Source organism: Myotis yumanensis, unplaced genomic scaffold (assembly GCF_028538775.1).
Source record: "Myotis yumanensis isolate MYYU_CA2020_CCGP unplaced genomic scaffold, mMyoYum1.0.hap1 SCAF_17, whole genome shotgun sequence".
Classification (NCBI taxonomy): domain Eukaryota; kingdom Metazoa; phylum Chordata; class Mammalia; order Chiroptera; family Vespertilionidae; genus Myotis; species Myotis yumanensis.
In genome coordinates, this window is record NW_027223768.1 from 15796540 (window position 1) to 15819502 (window position 22963).

A 22963-nucleotide genomic window follows, 5' to 3' on the forward strand; every position below is an offset into this window, starting at 1 on the left:
TTCAAGTCCCAAGCAAACCCGGACACATGCCCAGGTTGTGGGCTCAATCCCTGGTAAGGGCCTGAAGAAGGCAGCCTATTGATATTTCGCTCTCACATCAATGTTTCTCTCTCTCTCTCTCCCCTTGAAAGTCAATTTACAAATCTTAAATAAAAACAAAGCACAAAATGAGTTTTAAGTTATTTTGTTTCCGCTAGCAGGGAGGGCAAGTAGTCCTACCTTGACAAAGCATGCCCTGACAATAAGCCAACAAGCCAAAATATAGATCAGAATCAGGAAGAACATTGGGAGAAGGCAGAGAAACAGAATTCCAGGTAAGACAGGAAGGATTCTAAAAGCTACAGGCTACAATATCAGAAACAGACGTTCTATGTGCTTTAGGACACATGTCTGAGCCTTAGCATGAATTGGGTGTTGCTCTACATACAACCACAGATGAGAAACATCCATGGTTTAGACAGGTTCCTCCTGTTGTTTGGGTGGTGAATGCAAGGTGACGCTTCTTTAAATTTTACAGTATCATCCTTTGAACTGTGAGTCTTTCCAACCAGCATCTACTGAGAAGTCTGAAGAATACCCCTTCAACAAGGCAAATAAAAACATTTAATGACCCTATTCTCATCTCCCTTCCTCCCCAGTGAAGAATTCTGCCTCTTCCTTCTTTGCCAGGAGGCAGAGAAATAACCCAAGGTTGAAAAACACATAACAACTGTCTCAAATGACTTAGATTTAATCATCGGAAGCAAACTAAATGGAAAGCTTACAATAGAGAAGAATTACATGTCAGTGCCTTTTGCAAACTGAGCTGGGACAGAAAGGGACTGGGGCTGCCCCTCAACCTGATCCTTTCCAAACAAAGACATCCACAGTGTCCCTGGCCGTCTGGCTCAGGCAAGGAGGAGACTGTTGGCTCTGTGTGTTGAGGTCACCTTGCCCACCACTCACTCCTGGCCAGCATCAGGAGCCCCGCATTGCTGGCTGTGGTCGTCGCCCTTCTTTTTGTGGCCTGAGACGATGTCATCAATCCGCAGCAGCAGAACTGCAGTCTAGGAGAAAAACCACAGCCCCAACCAGGTCAGCAGAGAAGGGAGGGACATTATCACCGGGCTCCTCCTCCACAATTACCATTTTATCTGAAAGCTATCTTTTCAGAGTGTTAAATTAAAATGCAGTTCTTCCTAAGCCAGGAATGCAGCTTGTACACCTTGCTTTTTTATTAATCCTCACCAGAGGATATTTTTTCCATTGATTTTTTTAAAAAAAGAGAGTGGAAGGGAAAGGGGAGAGAAACATTGACATGAAAGAGACCCATCAATTGGTTGCCTCCTGTATGTGCCCCGATTGTATTGAACCTGCAACCCACGTATGTGCCCTTGAGCCTGCCACTTTGGTGCTCGGGCCAATGTTCTAACCACCAAGCAACACCGGCCAGGTCACCTTGCCTTTTTATATGAACTAAAGGTAAGTAGGGGAATGGAATTCCTTGCGGATCTTTGTGGGAATACTCTGCCTTCCATACCCCCTCCCTTCAAGATGGGACTGAACACACTGGTGTCTGGTTATCTGGGAATAAACAGTATAGCATTTGCCCTGGGGTGCCTCACCTCCACTGCCGTCTTATATATTTGCAGTTTTACAGCCAGTGGCTCCCAGATGCCCAGTTCTTTCATGTCCACCAAAGTACCTGTTTCACCGTTTACACCCCAGGTCTCACAGTTCTCCTGGGTATGCTTGGCCTGTAGTTGGAACAAGCACAAACAGTTAAAGGGGAAAACACTGGGAATAAGTAAGCTAGCAGGGAACATTAGGTAAAAAACTAAACCAGAAACACTGGATTGGTAAGGAAAGAATAAGAGGAAATGGCAATGACAACAAACAAGTCAAAAAGAGCAGAGATATTAAGGAAACAAGCTATAAAAGAGAACCTGGATAGACAGATGTCATCCATCCTCAGGCCCCATCAAGAGAACAGCATGAAAAGGAACTCACCCGAAGAGAGGTAAGTAGACGAATGGTGCTGGCTCCACAGTTCTGGATAAGGGTACGAGGGATGACCTCCAGGGCCTGAGCAACAGCCCTGTATGGCCACTGCTCCACACCAGTCATGGCCTTGGATTTTTCTGTCAAGGCATGGGCCACAGCCATCTCACAGGCCCCACCCCCTGGCACCAGCTGAGGGTCCAGGAGAACGTTGCGGCACACTTGCATGGCATCCTGGAGGTTGCGTTCTACTTCCTGGGGAAAGCAAACAGATAGTATGAAGCAAAAGCTCGATGACTCAGGACAGATCAGAGGCACCAAAGGACTTCCTGACGGCCAAGTTCAGCAACCCACCAAGGAGGGCAACTAATAAAGGTCCTTGGAATCCCTACTGGGCAAGGCAGATGCTAGTTACCTTGGGCAAACACAGTAACTACAACTGCCAAAGGGCTGGGGATGGGACGGAGGTGTCACTCTGTGGAGTTAGGTTTCTTACTAGCTATGTGCCTGTGGGTAAGTTACTTAACCTCACTGAGGTGGAAAAAAAGCAGTATTTATGCCCTGGCCAGTAGCTCAGTGGTTAGATTGTCTGCCTGTGTTCCGCAGGGTTGCAGGTCCAATCCCCAGCCCCAGTTGGTGCACGTGTGGGAGGCAACCAATCGATCTGTCTCTCTCACACTGATGTTTCTCTCTCCCCCGCCAGCCCCCCTTCCACTCTCTCTAAAAATCAATGGATAAAATATCCTTGGGTGAAGATTAACAAAGGAAAAAAAGTAATTTCAACTTAAAAAATAAGGAAGCAATGACTGATTACCAGGGGTTGGGGAATGATGAATCACTATTCAATGGATATTGTCTCAGTTTTGCAAGATGTGAACCAGAAAAAGTTCTGGAGACCTGTTTTTACAAGAATGTGAATATACTTAAAAAGTAAGCAGGCCTGCCCTAACTGGTTTGGCTCAGTGGATAGAGTGTTGGTCTTCGAACTTAAGGGTCCCAGGTTTGATTCCGGTCAAGGGCATGTACCTTGGTTGCGGGCACATACCCAGTAAGGAGTGTGCAGGAGGCAACTGATCGATGTTTCTCTCTCATCGATGTTTCTAACTTTCTATCCTTCTCCCTTCCTCTCTGTAAAAAATCAATAAAATATATTTAAAAAAAAAAAAAAAAAGGTGTGGCTCAGCAGTTGAGCGTCGACCCAGGAACCAAGAGGTCACTGGTTCAATTCCAGGTCATGGTCAGGGCACATGCCTGGGTTTCAGGCTTGATCCTCAGGAGGGGGCGTGCAAGAGGCAGCCAAATCGATAATATTTCTCTCTCATTGATGTTTCTAACTCTATTCCTTTCCTTCCTCTTCCTAAAAAAATAAAAACCCTTTTTTTTTTTTTTTGAAGAAAGCAGGAGAGACAGATATGTGTGGCTACAGATCAAAATTAAACAGTTATACATGGACAACAGGGTGATTTTAAGTCCTCTGGGAAACTCAAGAAATTCAGTCACACTTTCAAGGCTGACTCACCGAGAGAATCTCTTTGCTGGCCCCCCGGAGAAGAATGGTACAGGCTTTGGGGTCTTTACACTCAGTGATAAATGTAAAGTACTCATCTCCGATTTTCTTGATTTCCAACAGGCCCGCTCCTGTTCCAACATCGTCTTCTCTCAGTTCCTCTGGTCGGCTGACTATCCGGGCCCCACAGGCTCTATTGATTAGATGAGGGAGGAGGAGGAACCAGATGATTTCAGATATTTTTACTCATCTTCCTAGTCCCTAGAGTCTGTGGCTGGGGATAAGGGCAAAAGTGGACTGCTAGAAACATTGCTACCTAAAATTCAAGAGGTCTTGGCTGCCTGGTGAAATAGGTTTTCAAACATGTGTAAGTGAAGTTTCCCTAAACTAATTCGGCTTTATAAATAAAAGTGTGCCCAGCTAAGGCAACTACTATAACCAGGTACAGTTGGACAAATGAGCTCTTACACATATCTAACATGAACATACCACACAACAGTCATTTCTAGAAGAATTCATTCTGTATACCTAGTTAGTTTCAAGGCCAATAATAGGACTCTACTAAAGATGATGCAAAGGCAAGTAAGGAGGAAGGTGAGTAAGTACCTAAGTATATGCCTAACCCAATTTTAATAAATGCAGGACTAACATTTTATTTGTCATTCTTTTCCCCGACTCATGGACGTGTAGACAACCAACTAGGTATATGTGCATATGCCCAGAGCCATTTCAGAGCAAGCTGAAGTATAAAAATCGATTTGGATCTATGATATATTCTGTAATGTTGAGGCAGGCTTCTATTTTATGTATGTAAGTTAGCATTAAAAATTACTGGTATCTGAGCACAGGCATCAGTGCAGAAGTAGTGAGTGAAATCTTAAGTTTCATTAACAGCAACTGAGGACCAATCAAGGAAGCTGATGGTTCTGCTATATTCTGAGCTAGTTAAAAACATGCTACTCTGTAATGGACCCCTACACCAAGGTAGCGATCACAGATGTCTAAGCAGAAGCTGGTCACTACTGGTTAGGAGCAGTACAGAAGAGACTCATACATTAGACAACTGTTGGATTAGATCAGGGGTCCTCAAACTGCGGCCCATGGGCCACATGCAAATACAAATATTGTATTTGTTCCCGTTTTGTTTTTTTACTTCAAAATAAGATATGTGCAGTGTGGATAGGAATTTGTTCATAGTTTTTTTTTAAACTATAGTCCGGCCCTCCAACGGTCTGAGGGACAGTGAACTGGCCCCCTGTTTAAAAAGTTTGAGGACCCCTGGATTAGATAAAGGACTTCTGAAAAGGGGAGAGAGCTAGACCCAGGGCCTATAACTGATTTGGCTGATTATATCCTACTAGAGGCCCGGTGCACAAAAATTTGTGCACTCGGGGCGGGTGGGGGGGGGAGGTTCCCCAGCCCGGCCTGTGCCCTCTCGAAGTCTGGGACCCCTCGGGAGATAACGACCTGCTGGCTTAGGCCTGCTCCCGGGTGGCAGAGGGCAGGCCCAATTCCTAAGTGCAGCCCCTGGTCAGGCTCAGAGCAGGGCCGATTGGGGAGTTGGGGCACCGTCCCATCATGCACAGAGTAGGGCGGATCGGGAAGTTGCAATTCCACCCTCAGTCACGCTCAGGGTAGGGCCAATTGGGGGGTTGGGGCACCGCCCCCTGTCACACTCAAGGCAGGGTCGATGGGGAGGTTGCGGCGCCACCCCGTCACGCACAGAGCAGGGCCCATCAGGGGGTTGGGGCTCTGTACCCTGTCACGCACAGAGCAGGGCCCATCAGGGGTGTTGAGGAGCTCCCCACTGTCACTCACAGAGTAGGGCCGATAGGGGAGTTGGGGCACCGCCCCCTGTCACACACAGAGCAGGGCGGATCAGGGGGTTAGGGCGCTGCCTCCTGTCACACTCAGGGCAGGGCCAATGGGGAGGTTATGGCTCTACCCTGTCACACACAGAGCAAGGCCCGTGGAGGGGGGTTGGGGCGCCACCCTCTATCACCCACAGAGCAGGGCCGATCAGGGGGTTGGGGCGCCGCCACTGTCACACTCGGGGCAGGGCCGATGGAGAGGTTATGGCTCTACCCTGTCACACACAGAGCCACAGGGTGATCAGGGGTTTTGGGCGCTGCACCCTGTCACACTGATCCCGGTGCTGGGAGGCATATTACCCTTTTACTATATAGAATAGAGGCCTGGTGCACGGGTGGGAGCCGGCTGGTTTGCCCTGAAGGGTGTCCTGGATCAGGGTGGGGGTCCCCACTGGGGTGCCTGGCCAGTCTGGGTGAGGGGCTGAGGGCTGTTTTCCGGAAGCGAGTGACTGAAGCTTCCAACCGCTCCTTGTTTTCTTTTTTTTTTTTTTTTTAATTCTGGGTCAGCTTTAGCTCTGAGGCCTCGCAGCTGAAAACATCGATACAATGTTGTTAAAGCCCGGCTGACTGAAAGCCGGTTTCTGGGCTTTGGTTTAGCTTCTTATTTGCAACATAGTACATAGTTGCTTAGAGTTGCAACTGAGAGGCCGGAAAGTGAGGTGGGGAATGAGGTGGGGAACGTTGGAGTCGGTAGTCACTGAAGCAAGCGAGCCTCATGTTCGCTTCCAGCTGCCTGGCTGCCGGCCGCCATCTTGGCTGACAGTTAATTTGCATATACTCACTGATTAGCCAATGAAAAGGGTAGCGGTCGTACGCTAATTACCATGTTTCTCTTTTATTAGTGTAGATGTTAGACCTTTTCAGGTAATAACGACTGCATGATGAAGCTGCAAAATAGAAATACTTGGAAAGGAAGAATCTTTATTTTTACTTGACCTACTCACCTAGCGATGCGATTATTGTCTGTCTTCCGGACTCTGCGGATGGCTGTGATATTGGCCCGCATGAGGTAGTGCTGAGCTAAATCTGCAAACCCAAGAGCAGAAGTAAGCTCAAAACCAGAACTCCTGGGTTCTGAACTGGTTTATCCTCAGATCCTCAATGTACCCTAACCATCACATTTATTATATTCAATCTATGCCAACATGGGGAGGGGGGCAATCACCCACTCTCTTCTACCTTAACAGTAGACTAAAATGAGTAGAGTCCAGCCCAGCCGGCGTGGCTCAGTGGTTGAGCACCAACCTATGAACCAGGAGGTCCTGGTTCAATTCCTGGTCAGGGCAAATGCCCGGGTTTTGGGCTCGATCCTTAGTAGGGGGCATGCAGGAGCCAGCCGATCAATGATTCTCATCACTGATGTTTCTCTCTCTCCCTCCCCCTTTCTCTCTGAAATCAATAAAAATATGTTTTTTAAAAAAGAGTGGAGTCCTACCTGAGATGCCCTTTTCAGTGATGACCACGTCGGGCTTCATATGGATAATGTCCTCACAGAGCTGCTGGATGTATTCTTCTTCCATTTGGAGGATTCGGGTGAAGTCTTCCTCTCGTGTGATCTCAATGTCAGTCTGTGTGGTGGAAAGTCACAGTAAATTGATTCTTATTCACAATCCTTATTTAATAACCTCCAACTACTTTGTTTTCTTTTCCTTTAGCACTTCAAGTAAATTAACTGCTATTCTATGTTCTACTGATGCACTGGAAAAGGTGACATGGTAGTGTGGAGTTGAGGCCAAACAGAGCTGGCTTCAAACGCTGATTTGACCAGTTATCAGCTGTGTTCCTTAATCCAACTTTTCTGATCTTTAGATTCCTCATCTGTAAAAGGGAAGTCAAAACCAACCGCCTTAAAGGGTTGTTGTAAGAATCAGAAATTACATATAAAGGTCAGTAACTGACACTTAGTAGGCATGTAATAAACATATCTTTTATTTCCCATGTACATATTAATAGTTAGATTCTTATATGAAGTTTAAGGAATAGAACCAGGAACCTTACCTGGCTTTCTCCTTTCTTGTATTCCAGAGAAGAATCCAGCAGCACTATGCGAGGGTTCTTGATGTAGCGCCGCATTCGTGGATGGGTCACATCTTTGTTAATCATGACTCCTCGTAAAACACACGAGTCTTCAATAATACCCCCAGGTATCTGTACAAAAGATCCACTTTAATCCACAACCAGGAGGAGACAATTTCTCAACTCTCTTCCCAAATGTTCATCTTTCCCAAAGGGTCACTATTTTGGGTTTCCAAAGTATCATTCCTCCATGAACCTCAAAAACAAATACTGTTACAATCACATTTTTTTCCTTCTAGTAAGCACATCAATCTTGGACCATAACACCTAATTTGAAGATCAGGTGAGACTCACAGAAACAGAAACTGACAAATATTTAATCACAAGGGGCTCAGATTTCTACTTCCTGAAAGATATTCCCACAGAATTTTAGGCTCAGGGCTCCATCTACTGGCCACAAGATATTAATGCTACTTTAAAAAATATATGCTTTTAGTGATTTTGGAGAGGAAAGGAGAAGGAGAGATAGAAACATCAATGATGAGAAAGAATGATTGATCAGCTGCCTCCTGCATTTCCCACTCTGGGGATTGAGCCCGCAACTCGGGCATGTGCTCTGGCCTGGAATCGAACCGTGACACCCTGGTTCATAGGTCGATGTTCAACCACTGAACCACACTAGCCGGTCTATTAATGCTACTTTGTGATCTTAAATTAATAGGGAGATGCAGAAAGCATTCTGGGGTTTATTAACAGTATATTGTAGAGCCTTTCTTTATATACCAACCAAGTGGCTGATATGCACACAAATACACAAACATGGAGACACCAATAAACCTTTCTTTAGCCCCTATAAACTTTGTGTACGGACAGCAGTGAAGGTAATAGAATTATTCCAGGAATACCCTTTTTCAAGTTTTTGTTTCCCAGGCAGCAAATATTCTTCTTCCTAGTTACAACTATAAAGATATATTGCTCTGATTTAAACCTATTTCCTCCATAAGTGGGATGACTCATGCTAGGAAACAATTTGTCTCCAAAGTACTAATTGGAAGTTTACCTTTTCCACCTTTGCGTATTTCTTGATATCAATCTCCTTCCGACCGTTCTCCTCAAACTGTACAGTTTTGACAGCATCCAGGGCAATGCTGCAAGCCAAAGAGGACCACCGACTGATTGCTTTGGTAGTAATGGAGCTGTTGATAATGTTCAGCATCATATCTCGGTTAGTGGTGTCGACGGGAGTACTGGGGAAAAGAAAAACAGGTAATAGGCTCAACAGGAGTCTTGTATATTTAAGAAAGTCCCTCATCTATATCTCAATGACTCTAATAATGGGTCAAAAGGCAGAATTAGGGAATCTGTTCCTTTGTAGGAAACTAAAACTGACATCAAGTAATCTTGTCCATCCTTCTCCCTTTTCAGCAAGATTACAACTAACCCATCCCTGAAAGGTATATCAAATCCTCCAAGTAATCTGTACCCATGTTTGACAACTCTTCTACACTTACATATAGACCTTTAGTAAAAGAATTTGTTCTTCACCTTCTGCTTCAACCAAATAAAAATTCTAAAACTTTTACAACTTGGGTCAAAAAATATATGGTCTTTGAAACCTGACCCCTAGCAAATTCTGAGTTCCTCTTAATTATCAGCCTTAGCCCTGGCCAGTGTTCTCAGTGGTTAGTGTCAGGCCATGCACCAAAGAGTCATGGGCTTGATTCCCTGTCAAGGGTACATACCTAGGTTGCAGGTTCAATTCCCACTCCACTCGGGGCACATGAGGCAACCAATCGATGTGTCTCTCACATCAATGTTTCTCTCTCTCCCCCTCCCTCTCTTCCATTTTTCTTAAAAAAAAAAAAAAATCAATGAAAACAATATCGCCAGGTGAGGATTAACTAAAAAAGATTCAGCATTGGTCTGTACTATCCATTTGAACACCTGGTTCTATTCTATCTAGCACCTTAATACATGGTGCACCACATAGTGTTTATTGTTTTTATGTGTTTGTCTCCCCTAACAAAATTTGTACATGGCAAGAACATTTAGAACCATAAAATGAAATTTTAAGTGTTCTTTGATATCAACTTGTCCAAATTTTCATGTATTACTTAACTCTTATAAAAACAGTGTAAGGCACATAATATACAATCACTAAATATTGTTGAAGTATGCATTTTAGGGAAGACGCAATAGCTCCAAAAGTATTATCTAAGATATACATGCAGTTATTGCTTGATAAAAAGAAAAGCTTTCTAATGATTCAACTACACACACTCATATCATTTGGGTATTTCTACATTCTTTTTTAAAATTATTATTTTTTTTTTTTAAATATATTTTATTGATTTTTTACAGAGAGGAAGGGAGAGAGATAGAGAGTTAGAAACATGGATGAGAGAGAAACATGGATCAGCTGCCTCCTGCACATCTACCAATGGGGATGTGTCCACAGCCCAGGTACATGCCCTTGACCGGAATCGAACCTGGGACCTTTCAGTCCGCAGGCCGACGCTCTATCCACTGAGCCAAACCGGTTTCGGCAATTATTATTATTTTTTTAATCCTCACCTGAGGATATTTTTCCATTGATTTTTAGAGAGAGCTGAAGAGAGAGGGAAAGTCAGAGAAAAATATTGATGTGAGAGAAAAACATCGATTGGCTGCCTCCTGCACCAGCCCTGACCAGGGCCTGGGTCAGGGAGGAGCCTGCAACTGAGGTATGTACCCTTAACTGGAATCTAACCTGGGATCCTTAGGTCCGCAAGCCGACACAAAACCGGCTAGGGCGGCTCTACAATTCTTGTAAAGTTTATTTCATAAAAATAATTTAAATCAAACTCCTCATCCCTTAAGAGTGCCAGATAGATTATCATATACTTTATAATAGCAGGCAGTACAATACGGGCACAAAGCTTACCAAATTACTAGGTACTTATGTATCCAATGATCCAACCATATACAAGGGTAGAACATTATAGGTTTTACTCTTAAAACAATTTATTTTTAATCAAAAGAATTTTGCATTCTGCATGTCGTGATTTAACTAACATTCCCTAAAGTTAATTATTTTTTTTAGAAAATGTATTTTTATTGATTTTAGAAAAAAGAGGAAGGAAGTGAGAGATAGAAATATCGATGATAGATAGAAACATGGATGAGAAAGAAACATCAATCAGCTGCCTCCTGCACATCCCCTAATGGGGATTGAACCTACATCCTGGGCATGTGCTCTGACTAGGAATCGAACCATGGACCTCAACTGAACCACACAGGTCAGGGTATAACATCCCCTGAAGTTAGAATTCATGCGTTTCTATATTCCTTTCATTACCCTATTAGCACTCAGCAAAAAGATTAACAAGTTCTTCGATTACTACATGCGATTTAAATAGCATTTTCAGTCCCAGTCACCATCCTTCACAGCATTTTATTTTATTATTATTTTTAAAATATATCTCTTTATTGATTTCAGAGAAGAAGGGAGAGGGAGAGATAGAAATATCAATGATAAGAGAGAATCATTGATTGGCTGCCTCCTGCACGCCCCCTACTGGCGATCAAGTCCGCAACCCGGGCATGTGCCCTTGGCCGGAATCAAACCTGGGACCCTTCAGTCCACAGGCCGACGCTCTATCCACTGAGCCACACTGGCTAGGGCCACTCCATTTTATTAGAATACTGGCTGAATTAGTTATAATCATGCATATGGTAGGATATTTTAAAACTTGTTATTACAGTTATCTAACTCCTTATTCTTCCCACAGAAATCTAAACTATGCCCTGGCTGGTGTGGCGCAGTTGCTTGGAGCGTTGTCCCATTCACCGAAAGGTCATGGATTCGATTCCCTATCAGGGTACATGCTTAGGTTGCGAGTTCAGTCCCCGGTTGAGGTGCATATAGGAAGCAGCCACTCAATGGTCCTCTCTCTTTCTCTAAAATCAATAAACATAACCTCGGACCGGCAGGTGTGGCTCAGTGGTTGAACGTTGACCGCATGAACCAAGTCACAGTTCAATTCCTGGTCAGGGCATATGCCCGGGTTGTGGGATCAATCCCCAATAGGGGGTGTGCAGGAGGGAGCCAATCAATGATTTTCTCTCATCATTGATGTTTCTATCCTCCTCTCCCTTTCTCTCTGAAAAAAAACTATACACACACACACACACACACACATATACATATACATACATATATATATATGTATATATTAAAAAAAGAATGAGGTGGTTAAACTCCTTTCTTTAAAAAACAACAAAACCCTAGCTTGTCTTGCTCAGTGGATAGCACCTCGGCCTGTGGACTAAAGGGTCCCGGGTTCAATTCCGGTCAAGGGCACATGCCCGAGTTGCCAGCTTGTGCAGGAGACAGCTGAGCAATGATTCTCTCTCATCACGCATCACTGATGTTTCTATCTCTCTCTCCCTTCCTCTCTGAAATCAATAAAAATATATATATATTTTAACACTTGGATTGCGGGAAACGAGTTAAGTCGGCTCGCGTGAATTGCGCGTACTCCGCGGGAGCTGTCTTAACTCGGTTCATATAGATTTGCGGTGGAGTGCGGGAAACGTGTAAACTCGGGCCAATTGTAACTGCGTATTACCAAATATTTGTTTGTTTGCCGTTCACAAAGATACCTACCTGCGTATGCGAACCGCCATCTTATATTTTGGCGGGAAATTCACCCGACACCGTAGTGCTAAAAAGAATCTAAGCTTTTGGAAGGTAGGTCTACTTTTCTTACTACACATTTCCCACCATAGTGCCTAACATGGGAACCAGAAGATAACATGTAACCAAAATGTAACAAAGAATTAAACCTAGTTCCTTTTTATTTGGCTTCTTTGTATTCTTTGCCATTTTCTAAAACTTGTATTTCACTTATCCTTTACATTTGTTCTCCCCTTTGTTCCGCCTCACAAAATGATACAAAGGGTTAAACCACAGTGTGTGTGATATACCTGGACTTCTTTTCACCTAAGAACAGATGGCTCTTTCAGGCCTCCCATAGTTGATCCTACCCACTTCTGGTCCTCCCGTAATACCTGATTTTCTTAAGGGTGTTGATCATATCATCCAATGCCTTTCGATAAGCACTGATCACCACCGTTGGGTGCATCTGCTGCTCTAGGGAGTGCTCAGCCACAGAGAGCATCTCTCCCGCTGAAAAAGGATACAGACAACATCATGTTTTAAAAAGTACCCAGATATAAAGGCAACTTCGTTATGCTTCTAGAGATATCTTACCTTTCGTCCTAAAATAGTCCATTTGGCTGTAAATACTATGCCAAATTGTACACTTTGTACAAGGCAACTAATAAAGAAAATACCTTCATTGTACATATTATAATGATCAAAAATTGATCCTAGGGTTTATTTTCTTGGTCTAACTATATATGTTATCAGTTTTCCAAACAAAAAGCAAACATTTTTCCAAAAACTCTAAAACAAAGAAAAACACATAACAGAAAATTGACTTATTATTTCAACACCTAGGATGCAAATTGCTGGTACTAAGAACAAAAACAGAACACAAAAACCTTACACCTGGAAGAATACCCAAAAAATGTATAAAATTTACCCTCTGGAAGAGGAATTATTAGTAAAATGTCCCTTTCTTTTCAAATTTGTCTTTACTTTGTAATTAATACACACACAAAATAATACAAAAGCTTGTTTCTAAAAAAGTAACTTAACAAGAGAAATGTAAATGTATTTGGATTTTCACAAGTTGCTTATACTACCTGCCCACAGGCATCAATTTTTTAAATTTACACAAATATGCCCAAGATTGCATGTATACTCCTAGTTATGTACTCAAATGTTTGAATTTAATACTTTGTTACCAATTTCTAAGTGACCACCATGTATACTGAAAGATAATCAAATATTTTAACAAGATGCTCAAATAAGTTAGCTTAGAGCCCTGGCCAGTGTGTCTTAGTGATTAGAGTGCCAGTCCGCACACCAGAGTCCAGAGCTCGATTCCCAGTCAAGGGCATGTATTTGGGTTGCAGGTTTGATCCCTGGCCCTGGTCAGGGTAGGTACAGGAGGTAACCAATTGAAGTCTTTCTCACATCAATGTTTCTCCTCCCAACCGCCCATTCTTTCCACTCTAAAAAAAAAAAAAAAAAAAAATCAATTGAAAAAATATCCTCATCCTCAGGTGAGGATTAACAAAAAAAAGGTTAACTTAAAAAGGATATGCCATTAAATAGAACAGTAACATAGAAGATGTCTTTAGTGATGGCAAAATTCCCTCCCTCCCTTCCTTTTGTAAAGAATTATGAATTTACTAGAGGCCTGGTGTACAGATTCGTGCACTTGTGGGGTCCCTCGGCCTGGCCTGCGCCCTCTCACAATCCAGGACCCCTCAGGGGATGTCAGAGAGCCGGTTGGGCCCAATCCCCACAGGCCAGGCCGAGGGACCCCACCGGTGCACGATTGGGGCTGGGGAGAGACCATGGGAGGGCTCCAGGGTGTGTCTGGCCAGTCTTGCTCAGTATCAATCGGCCAGACCGCAACAGCAAGCTAACCTACTGGTTGGAACGTCTTCCCCATGGTGGTCAGTGCACATCATAGCAACTGCTCGAACGAATGGTTGGACACTTAGCATATTAGGCTTTTATTATATAGGATTAGATCATCTGGAAAACCAGATGGGCTGAGCCCCAAAATGGCGCTAGCCACTTTTTTTTTCTGTTTTAAAGCGACATATATCTGAGATACCTAGCTTCATGAATACTTAACTTACCTATTATCTCCAGGAGATTCAACTAAGATTTATTAGCTAGAAAATTCTGCCTGATATCTAAAGCTCATCGTCTACCCCAAAAAATGAGAAAGCATCTGAAGTCTTTCCTGTTTCATCCTCCAAGTTTTTCTTTAGAGTACAGAACTGGTCATATGTAATTCCCAATCCTCAACAGAATTTAATCTAAAGATGTGATCAGTTGGTGGTGACAAAAGTAAATTTCCCACCCAACTCACTACTCTCAAAATGCAGTACACAAAGGCATTTTAGAAATAAGTTAAAATGTTCCCGTTTAAAAAGTTCATATAATAGCCCGGCTGGCGTGGTTCAGTGGTAGAGTGTCCACCTATGGAGCAGGAGGTCAGGGTTCCATTCCCGGTCAGTGCATACACTCAGGTTGTGGGCTCAATCCTCAGGGTAGGGCATGCAGGAGGCAGCTGATCAGTGATGATATTTCTATCTCTCTCTCCCTCTCCTTTCGTCTCTGAAATCAATAAAAATATATTTAAAAAAATAAAAAGTTCATATAATAATTTTTTTAATAGAGTCCAGTGGCCAGGTAGGACTCTATTTTTTAGGCATGTGGGCCAACACCAGAAATTAGAATCTCTAAAATATAGTTCTTTTCTCATTGCCTAACACTGCTGCTGCAGTCAGATTTTTAAAAATGAATGCTTTTGGCCTGGCCGGCATGGCTCAGTGATTGAGTGTCAACCGATAAACCAGGAGGTCACACGGTTCGATTTAGTCAGGGCATATGCCGGATTGCAGGCTCGATCCCCATTGTGGGGCATGCAGGAGGCAGCCGATCAATGATTCACTCTCATCATTGATGTTTCTATCTCTCCCTTCTTCACTAAAATCAATAAAAAAATATATATTTTTAAAAATGCTTCTGGCCCTGGCCAGTGTGGCTCAGTTGGTTGGAACATCATCCCTTACAGCAAATGGTGGTGGTATGATTCCTGGTCAAGACACATACCCAGGTTTTGGGTTTAATTCCCAGTCAAGGGAGCATGCAGGAGGCAGCCGATTGATGTTTCTCTCTCACATTGATGTTCCTCTCTCTGTCTCTCTCTCTGTCTCTCTCAAAATCAATTACAAAATTTTTTAAATAAAATACAAATGAATGTTTCTGTTATAAAAATTTCACCAACTTAAAACTTATACAATAAATAAAAGCAATACACCAAGTTTTAAGAAGTGATCCTTTATGGTCCTATAAGTGGCCCTGACCGGTTTGGCTCAGTGGATAGAGCGTCGGCCTGCGGACTGAAGGGTCCCAGGTCCGATCCCAGTCAAGGGCATGTTCCTTGGTTGCGGGCACATCCCCAGTAGGGGGTGTGCAGGAGGGAGCTGATCGATTTTTCTCTCTCATCAATGTTTCTAACTCTCTATCCCTCTCCCTTCCTCTCTGTAAAAAAATCAATAAAATATATTTAAAAAAACAAATAAACATAACAATCAAGACTCATTTTCAATTTGACTACTCACTAAAATTTGTAACACCAAAATAGGTATTTATATCACTTTCATGGTCACTCACAGACATGTGCAGAGATGAGAAATTTGAATCACTCAATGAATACATTCCCAGGTGAGGCTGAATAAGACAATCTTCTGCCTTGTTTTAGTTTAGCTCTCAGTGTAAACAAGTTCCCTTTATGTCATATATTTAGTACAATGTTTTTCACGTTTTTCTTTCATTTTGTTGATTTCACTGTTTAGAATGGCCCCAAGTATAAGCACTAAAGTGCTGTCTAGTTTTTAAATGCAAGAAGGCTGCAATGTGCTTTATAGAAAAAACATATTACCTTTGTTTGGGCATGAATTATAATGCTATTGGCCATGAGCTAGTGTTAATAAATCAACAATATTAGATAAAATGTCTTTAAAACAAAATAAAAAACACATAAAATAAGGTATATATATTTATCAGTTGAATGTGACCAGAGGCTGACAGGTACCTAACCCCATATTTCCCCCAGGAGTAACGGTTTAGTATTTGCTAATTTAGTTTGTGTTGACTTTTAGAATATAATTTACTGTGACTTATGAGAATCAACTGTATTTTATTCAACCAGATTTACACAGCTCATGCTATACTATTGATGAATATTTTATACTCAACTGGAGAGAATACATGGATAATTAGCGACATGTTGTTTAAATATTTGTAATTAGTAGATTGGTAACAATTTCCTTCTTAAAATAAGACAGATATTATTTCTAGCAAAAATCTCCTGTTTCAATCCTATTTTCCCTATCAAACTTCCATTCTCCTCTTACCAAGAATAATTACTGATGTGGTCCCATCTCCAACCTCTTCATCCTGTGTCCGGCTAATTTCAATCATGGACTTGGCTGCTGGATGCTGAACTTGAATCTGAAAAGAAAAATGTAGATTGCCACTAAAAACAACACTACTCAAAGATCTTTTCATCCATTCTGCTTGGCCCTAATTCTTAAGCTTCTTGCTTCCATACTTACTCCCTTTTTCTTTGTTTTACCATAGCTTGAAAGATGAAAAGTGGCCCCCAAAATATCTAAGTAAATCACCTTTCCAAGTCCCTTTCTTTTTAGGGAAAAATGTATCATGCCAACTGAACTACTGAAGTTTTTTGAGAACAGAACAATAACTTATAGCTTATTTACTGGGAGCACCACTGTTGTGGTTGAATTATGTCCTCCAAAAGGACATGTTGAAATCCTACCCTCTTGCAACTGTAAATGTGACTATATCTGGAAATAGGGTTATTGCAAATGTAATAAACAAGTTAAGATGAGATCATACAAACATTACGGTAGGCTCTAAATCCAACCACTGGTGTACTTATAGTAAGAGCCACAGGAGAATGCCATATGACAACTAAGGAGACCGGGTTTACAAGCCAAGGAATGCCACGGATGTGGTCAACCATTAGACTCTAGAAAAGGCAAAGAAGGATTCTTGCCTAGAGTCTTCAGGAGCTTGCCACCTTGATTCCAGATTTCTAGCTGCCAGGCTATGAAAGAGTAAGTTTCTGTTAAAGTCACACAGGTTGTGTTCATTTGTTCCAGCAGCCCTAAGAAACTACTCATCATCATCTACACATATCTTTTTGAGTACTTTTATAAAATTGTTAGAAAGCATAATGAAAAGTCACACCTCTCGAAGAATGGCATTGCCATCATTAGTCATCACAATGCCTCCCATTGGATCCAAAAGCATCTAGGACAAAAGCAAAAGTTATATTTCAGTGTTCCAGATAAGAGAAAATCTGTAGTTGATGAGTTTCAATAAGAAATAACCCTACCTTCATCATAGACTTGGGTCCCAAACATGTTCGGATGATATCTGCAATAGTCTATTAGGAAGAAAAGGAAAAACATGTAAGTACAAATCAGAGGATGATGACAGTGTGTGTGCTAAGAAAGGGGGCATCAGAAACCCACAGGCCCAGTGCTTTACCAACGTCACCTATAAAGTAGGGCTGGCAGCCTCTTTAGATATAGCATGCCTGTGGCTAGATTCTGTCCTTTGTTTTTCCCTTTTGGGAATACTTTCAGGGTAGATGTAGAAAGAAATGACTTTTCACAAGAAAAATGGGGACATGCCTTCCAGAGCTTCAGTTTCCCAGTAGTCCAGATAAATGGAAATACATGACTTAGTATTTCTTTCCATGAAAGTGGCCTTCACACCATGCTAAATCAGACCTAGAGCTATTTCATTCAAAAGATATTAAATACCTATCCAGGATCTACTGTGGCACTAGGAATACAAAAGGGAATTAATATAGCCCTTCCACTCAAGTAACTCAGTCTAGTATGGGAGACAAACACAAATCCTATATAATAAAGAGCTAATATGCTAATTAGACCTAACAGCAGAACAACCACCTGGATGACCTTCTGGACGAAGCCAGGGCTGCAAGGGCCGAGCCCCTTGCACGAATTTCATGCATTGGGTCTCTAGTAGAATATAAAACAATATGCAACAATGAAATTGTGTAAAAGTTACTATCAGAAGGCTATTAGACCTAATTCAGAGATGGAGGGCTTCCTTCTCCCTAACTGCAAACAGATACAGAAATACTAGGGAAGGCAGCTGGAGGAAAAATTATTACACTTAAAACAACTTCAAAGATATGCTACCTTGGCGGCATTGATGTTTCCAGATTGAACTTTTCTTCCAGATTCACGCTTTACGTTCTGGCCTAATATAGGTAAAACAAAAGAAAGATAACAGCTCATGATTGTACCATTATATATAAGCTATGGATTCCCCCACCATTGGAAAGAAAAACACACAAGTTTCATGGGTGTATATGTAGATGAAAACAACTGGCCAGGAAGCTTATTTGCCTAGACCAGTGGTGGGCAAACCGCGGCTCGCGAACCACATGCGGCTCTTTGGCCCCTTGAGTGTGGCTCTTCCACAAAATATCACGTGTGGGCGCGCACATACAGTGCGATTGAAACTTCGTGGCCCATGCGCAGAAGTCAGTTTTCAGCCTGGGCAAGTCTATTTTGAAGAAGTGGCGTTAGAAGAAGTGGGGGGTGTTCATCAGTCGGGCAATGGGAGACGGGGCGCACGCAATTCATGCACAAGTTGAGTGAGCCAGTCAGCAGTCTCGTTGTGCAGTGGTTAGTGCTAGTCGAGTCCACAAATCGTGCGCGGGTGACAAAAGTAAAGTTTATTTTATTTATTTATTTTTTTAAATATACTTTATTGATTTTTTACAGAAAGGAAGGGAGAGAGATAGAGAGTTAGAAACATCGATGAGAGAGAAACATCGATCAGCTGCCTCCTGCGGGATATGCCCGCAACCAAGGTACATGCCCTTGACCGGAACCGAACCTGGGACCTTTCAGTCCGCAGGCCGACGCTCTATCCACTGAGCCAAACCGGTTTCGGCAAAAGTAAAGTTTATTAAGCTAATTTTAGGGAACATTGTGGAGTGAAAGAGAAGATGTAGTGTCGAGGATTGAGAAAGGTATGTTGAGATGGTTTGGACATATAGAGAGGATGAACGAAAGGAGATAGACGAAACAAGTATACAAGACGAGTGTGGATGGGAGAGTTGGAAGGGGTTGACCTCAGCGAACTTACCTCAATCAGATTGAGGACATTTTTAGCAAAGGCCAGCTTAGGAGTACCCTAATTAATAACAATGTACCTACCTATATAGTTTAAGTTTAAAAAATTTGGCTCTCAAAAGAAATTTCAATCATTGTACTGTTGATATTTGGCTGTTGACTAATGCGTTTGCCAAACACTGGCCTAGACCGTGGTCCCGATATATCAAAGATCCAGGAAGGGCACATACAAGAATCAACTAATGAATGAATAAATAAGTGGAACAACAATGTTTCTTTCTCTCTCTCTCCCCCTTCCTCTCTAAAATCAATCAATAAATTTTAAAAATAATTTTTTAATTGTACTCCAACCCCTGGTATGCTAAGAAACAACCCATGCTGCAACTTTGGAATCATGCCATCACTTTCCCTCTAACCAAACATTCATGTATTTACAGCAAGGAGTCACAACTGAGACCCATGAGTGGGCCTCCGTAGGAAAGTGAAATCCCTGAGATTATATGAGAAAATGGGAGATAATGTACTTTCGTCTGGGAAAAGGATCTATAGCTTTCATTGGATTCTCAAAGGGCTAGTGAACCCCAAAAAAGCAGCAATCATTGCTTTATGTACAAAGGGAAAGAGTTTGAGGGTTCATATTTTCCTACTTGGATAAGGAGAATCACACTCTGTACAATTATTGATCGTGCCCCCAACAGTGTCCTGTGGAATGAGAACACAGTTTGCAAGATATAGTCATTCCATGTTTGGATATAATAACGCCTCGCCCTAGCCAGTTTGGCTCAGTGGATAGAGCATCAGCCTGTGACCGAAGGGCCCTGGGTTCGATTCTGGTCAAGGCCACATGCCCAGGTTCTGGGCTCCATCCCCAGCAGGGGGCATGCAGGAGGCAGTCGATCAATGACTCTCATCATTGATGTTTCTCTCTCTCTCTCTCTCCCTCTCCCTTCCTCTCTCTGAAATCAATAACAAAAATCTATTTAAAAAACAACAACAGCCCTAGCTGGTTTGTCTCAGTGGATAGAGCGTTGGCCTGCGGACTGAAGGGTCCAGGGTTCGATTCTGGTCAAAGGCACATGCCTGGGTTGCGGGCTCGATCCCCAGTGGGAGGCGTGCAGGAGGCAGCTGATCAATGATTCTCTCCCATCATTGATGTTTCTATCTCTCTCTCCCTCTCCCCTCCACTCTCTGAAATCAATAAAAACATTTAAAACAACAACAACAAACACCACCACCACCCCCCCCCCCCATTTACTATCGGTAAGACGTGTGTATGTATTCTATCTAATAGGGGGCCCAACTGGTCACCGCCACTAATGCCAGGGGTAAATGCAGGACGCACCACTCACCCCAGGGCCCTCTCAAACCTAGGCTCGTTTCCGCCTCTCTCCAAACTATACACCCCCTACCGTTTACATTTGTAAAACTTCCACCCAGGCCCCGCAAAGCGAACCGTTCACAACTCTCAGGATTTAGGTTCCCATTCCGGGCTGTGGTTGAGTAAGCAGGAACCTTTCTCATCAACTCATCAGAAAGGTTTTTCTGGGCTAAGCAGAATTTTTCCTGAAAACAGTTATTTCCTAGGCATAGAGAACATGGATGAACTCTGAACAGCATTCAGCACACAGAGGTTGGCGTCTTGCAGGTGTCACACAGAAGTGACACACAGAATGGAAACACATCGGGGGAGACAATGAACGGGGTGCTTGCTAGTCCTAAGGAGACGTGGGGTGCTCCCACGGGGTAAGGAGAGCCAGTGAGAAACGCGGGAAAACTCAGGCTGGTTAGTGGGAAGGTGGCCACGCAGGGGGCCTTGGGGGGTCCTGGCAGCGCATCCGAGGCAGACCCGCCAGTTACTCGAGGAGGAGCGAGGGCGGGGGTTGCCGAGCGGAAATGCAAGACGGCTGATCCCGAAAAATGAACAAGGATGCCACTGGCCGTCCGCCAGACGCGCTCTTCAGCAGTTTACGTACTTAATCATTTGATCCTCTCGACTCTACGGGGAAAATACCGTTAACCCCAATAATACAGAGGTTAACGCTCAAGTCAACCAACATGGCCGAGGCCACACCGGCTACTAAGGGATGGAACAGGTTATAAAGCTAGGCCAAACGAAAACTAAGAAACACAAAACATGATCCATTTACCTACACACTGACAATCACGTAAGGAAGGGTTCAGGGGAAGGGGGGGGGGGGGGATGAAGAACGAAGGCCGAGTGGGAAGGATCCCGAGCCGAGTAGCCGTAGGACGAGGGGCTGGGCCGTTTGCGTGGGTGAAGACGGGAATGGGCTCAGGGGTGGCAGGAACGAGGGAGCAAGGGCTTCCCAAATAAGGAGGATGACTGGAAGCCACAGTGGCCGGACCGCGGCGGGACTGGGCTGTGGCAACCCCGAAACGCAGGGCCGAGCGGGGAGAAGAGGAGGCCTCTCCCCCGGCTCCCCCACAACTCACTGAGCACGAGCACGGGACGATGGCCCATCATGGCGGCGCGATGCAGAGCCCAGTACCCAGAGCGGAGGAAAGCGGCAGAAGCTTCTGGAGAGGGAGCCTGAGAGAAGCCCAGAAAACGTTGCCTCCGCAGGGCTTACACCTTAACCCGCTACCCTCCGGGTCGCCACCAATCACCGCACCCACTTCGTTGACAGGCACGAAAATGGACCAATTGACATTCTCAACTCCGCCTCCCACGCAAGAACGGCGGGGCAAGCTCGGTAGAGAGCGCGCGATGCTGGAAGTGGAGAGCACCGGCGCTTGCGCAATAAGGCGGCCGCTCCCGGCCGCGTGCTGGGCGAACCTAGGCGCAAGCGCAGAGGCTCGGGCGCTTGGCTTGCACGCCTTTGCGCATGTCTGTCAACTACAGGGTGGGTGCTGGGTGAGGTTGAGGCTTTCAATGCATAGCGCAGGTAAGTCATTGGACTGGCTTGCGGCTCAGCTTCTCTCGGGCCGCGAAGGCCGGGGAAGGCGTGACAGTTTCCAGTCTTTCGCTCCAGCCTAAGCAAAGTGGAGGAATAAAGGGGCGGGACTTCAGCGGGCCGTTGAGGGAAGACCTGGCTGCGGGGTGATATGGGAGTTGTAGTTCTATCGCGCTGGCCAGCATTTCTTGGGGGCACGCTGCGAGTTGCGAGTTGTGGTTTTTTTCGCCTCTGGACTCGTTGCTCTGCTTGGACCTTACGCTATTAAGGCAAATGTTTAAACGGAGGGTATGAGTGGTACCAGAGGGTGATGGCCTATCTGCCCTCCCCTCTCCTGAATTATTCTATCCGAAACATTTTCTCAAGTTCCCTGTAAGGCTTTGAGAGTTTCTTCATGCCCATTGCCTCCCCTCCCCTTTTCATCCACGCAACTGCTGGTCCATTACCTTATAGGAAAGGAAACGGCCTGATACTGCAAAAATTAAACGTGGAGAGAACACAGAGAGTAATTGCCCGTTCGTAGGACACTGTTAAGGTTTAGTTAAATTTATGTGGTTTTTGTTTTTTGTGTCCCCCACCCCCGAAAAAAAAGAAACAATAATAATGGAAACAGCTGTTTTCCAAACCAGTGAAGGGACCATGGGAGCACGAACAATACAGGAATCACACCCTTTCACACTTTTTTCCTCCCCAAATTGGAACAGCCTAAGATCTGCTGGAGAGAACTTGTAAAATTGTCAGTAGTAAAATAATAGCACGGGTTGTTGGTCATGTGATCCTATGATTCTTTCCCAGGCACCACACCTATATCCTACTAACAGAAAAGGTGTGTC

At 43.8% G+C, this 22963-nt stretch overlaps 1 protein-coding gene across 1 annotated transcript; it reads right to left on the reverse strand.

Annotated features, from left to right (window-relative positions):
• Window positions 1-714: 714 nt before the first annotated feature.
• Window positions 715-21826, reverse strand: CCT3 (chaperonin containing TCP1 subunit 3). Its single transcript, XM_070395845.1, has 14 exons — window positions 21670-21826; window positions 18271-18332; window positions 17433-17483; window positions 17285-17347; window positions 16426-16522; window positions 12427-12544; window positions 8435-8621; window positions 7357-7506; window positions 6794-6926; window positions 6303-6384; window positions 3500-3680; window positions 1990-2235; window positions 1605-1736; window positions 715-1046 (listed from the first exon to the last, which is right to left on the reverse strand). The coding sequence occupies exons 1-14, from the start codon at window positions 21698-21700 to the stop codon at window positions 942-944; spliced, it is 1638 nt and encodes a 545-aa protein (XP_070251946.1). The 5' UTR covers window positions 21701-21826; the 3' UTR covers window positions 715-941.
• Between the last annotated feature and the right edge of the window lie 1137 nt (window positions 21827-22963).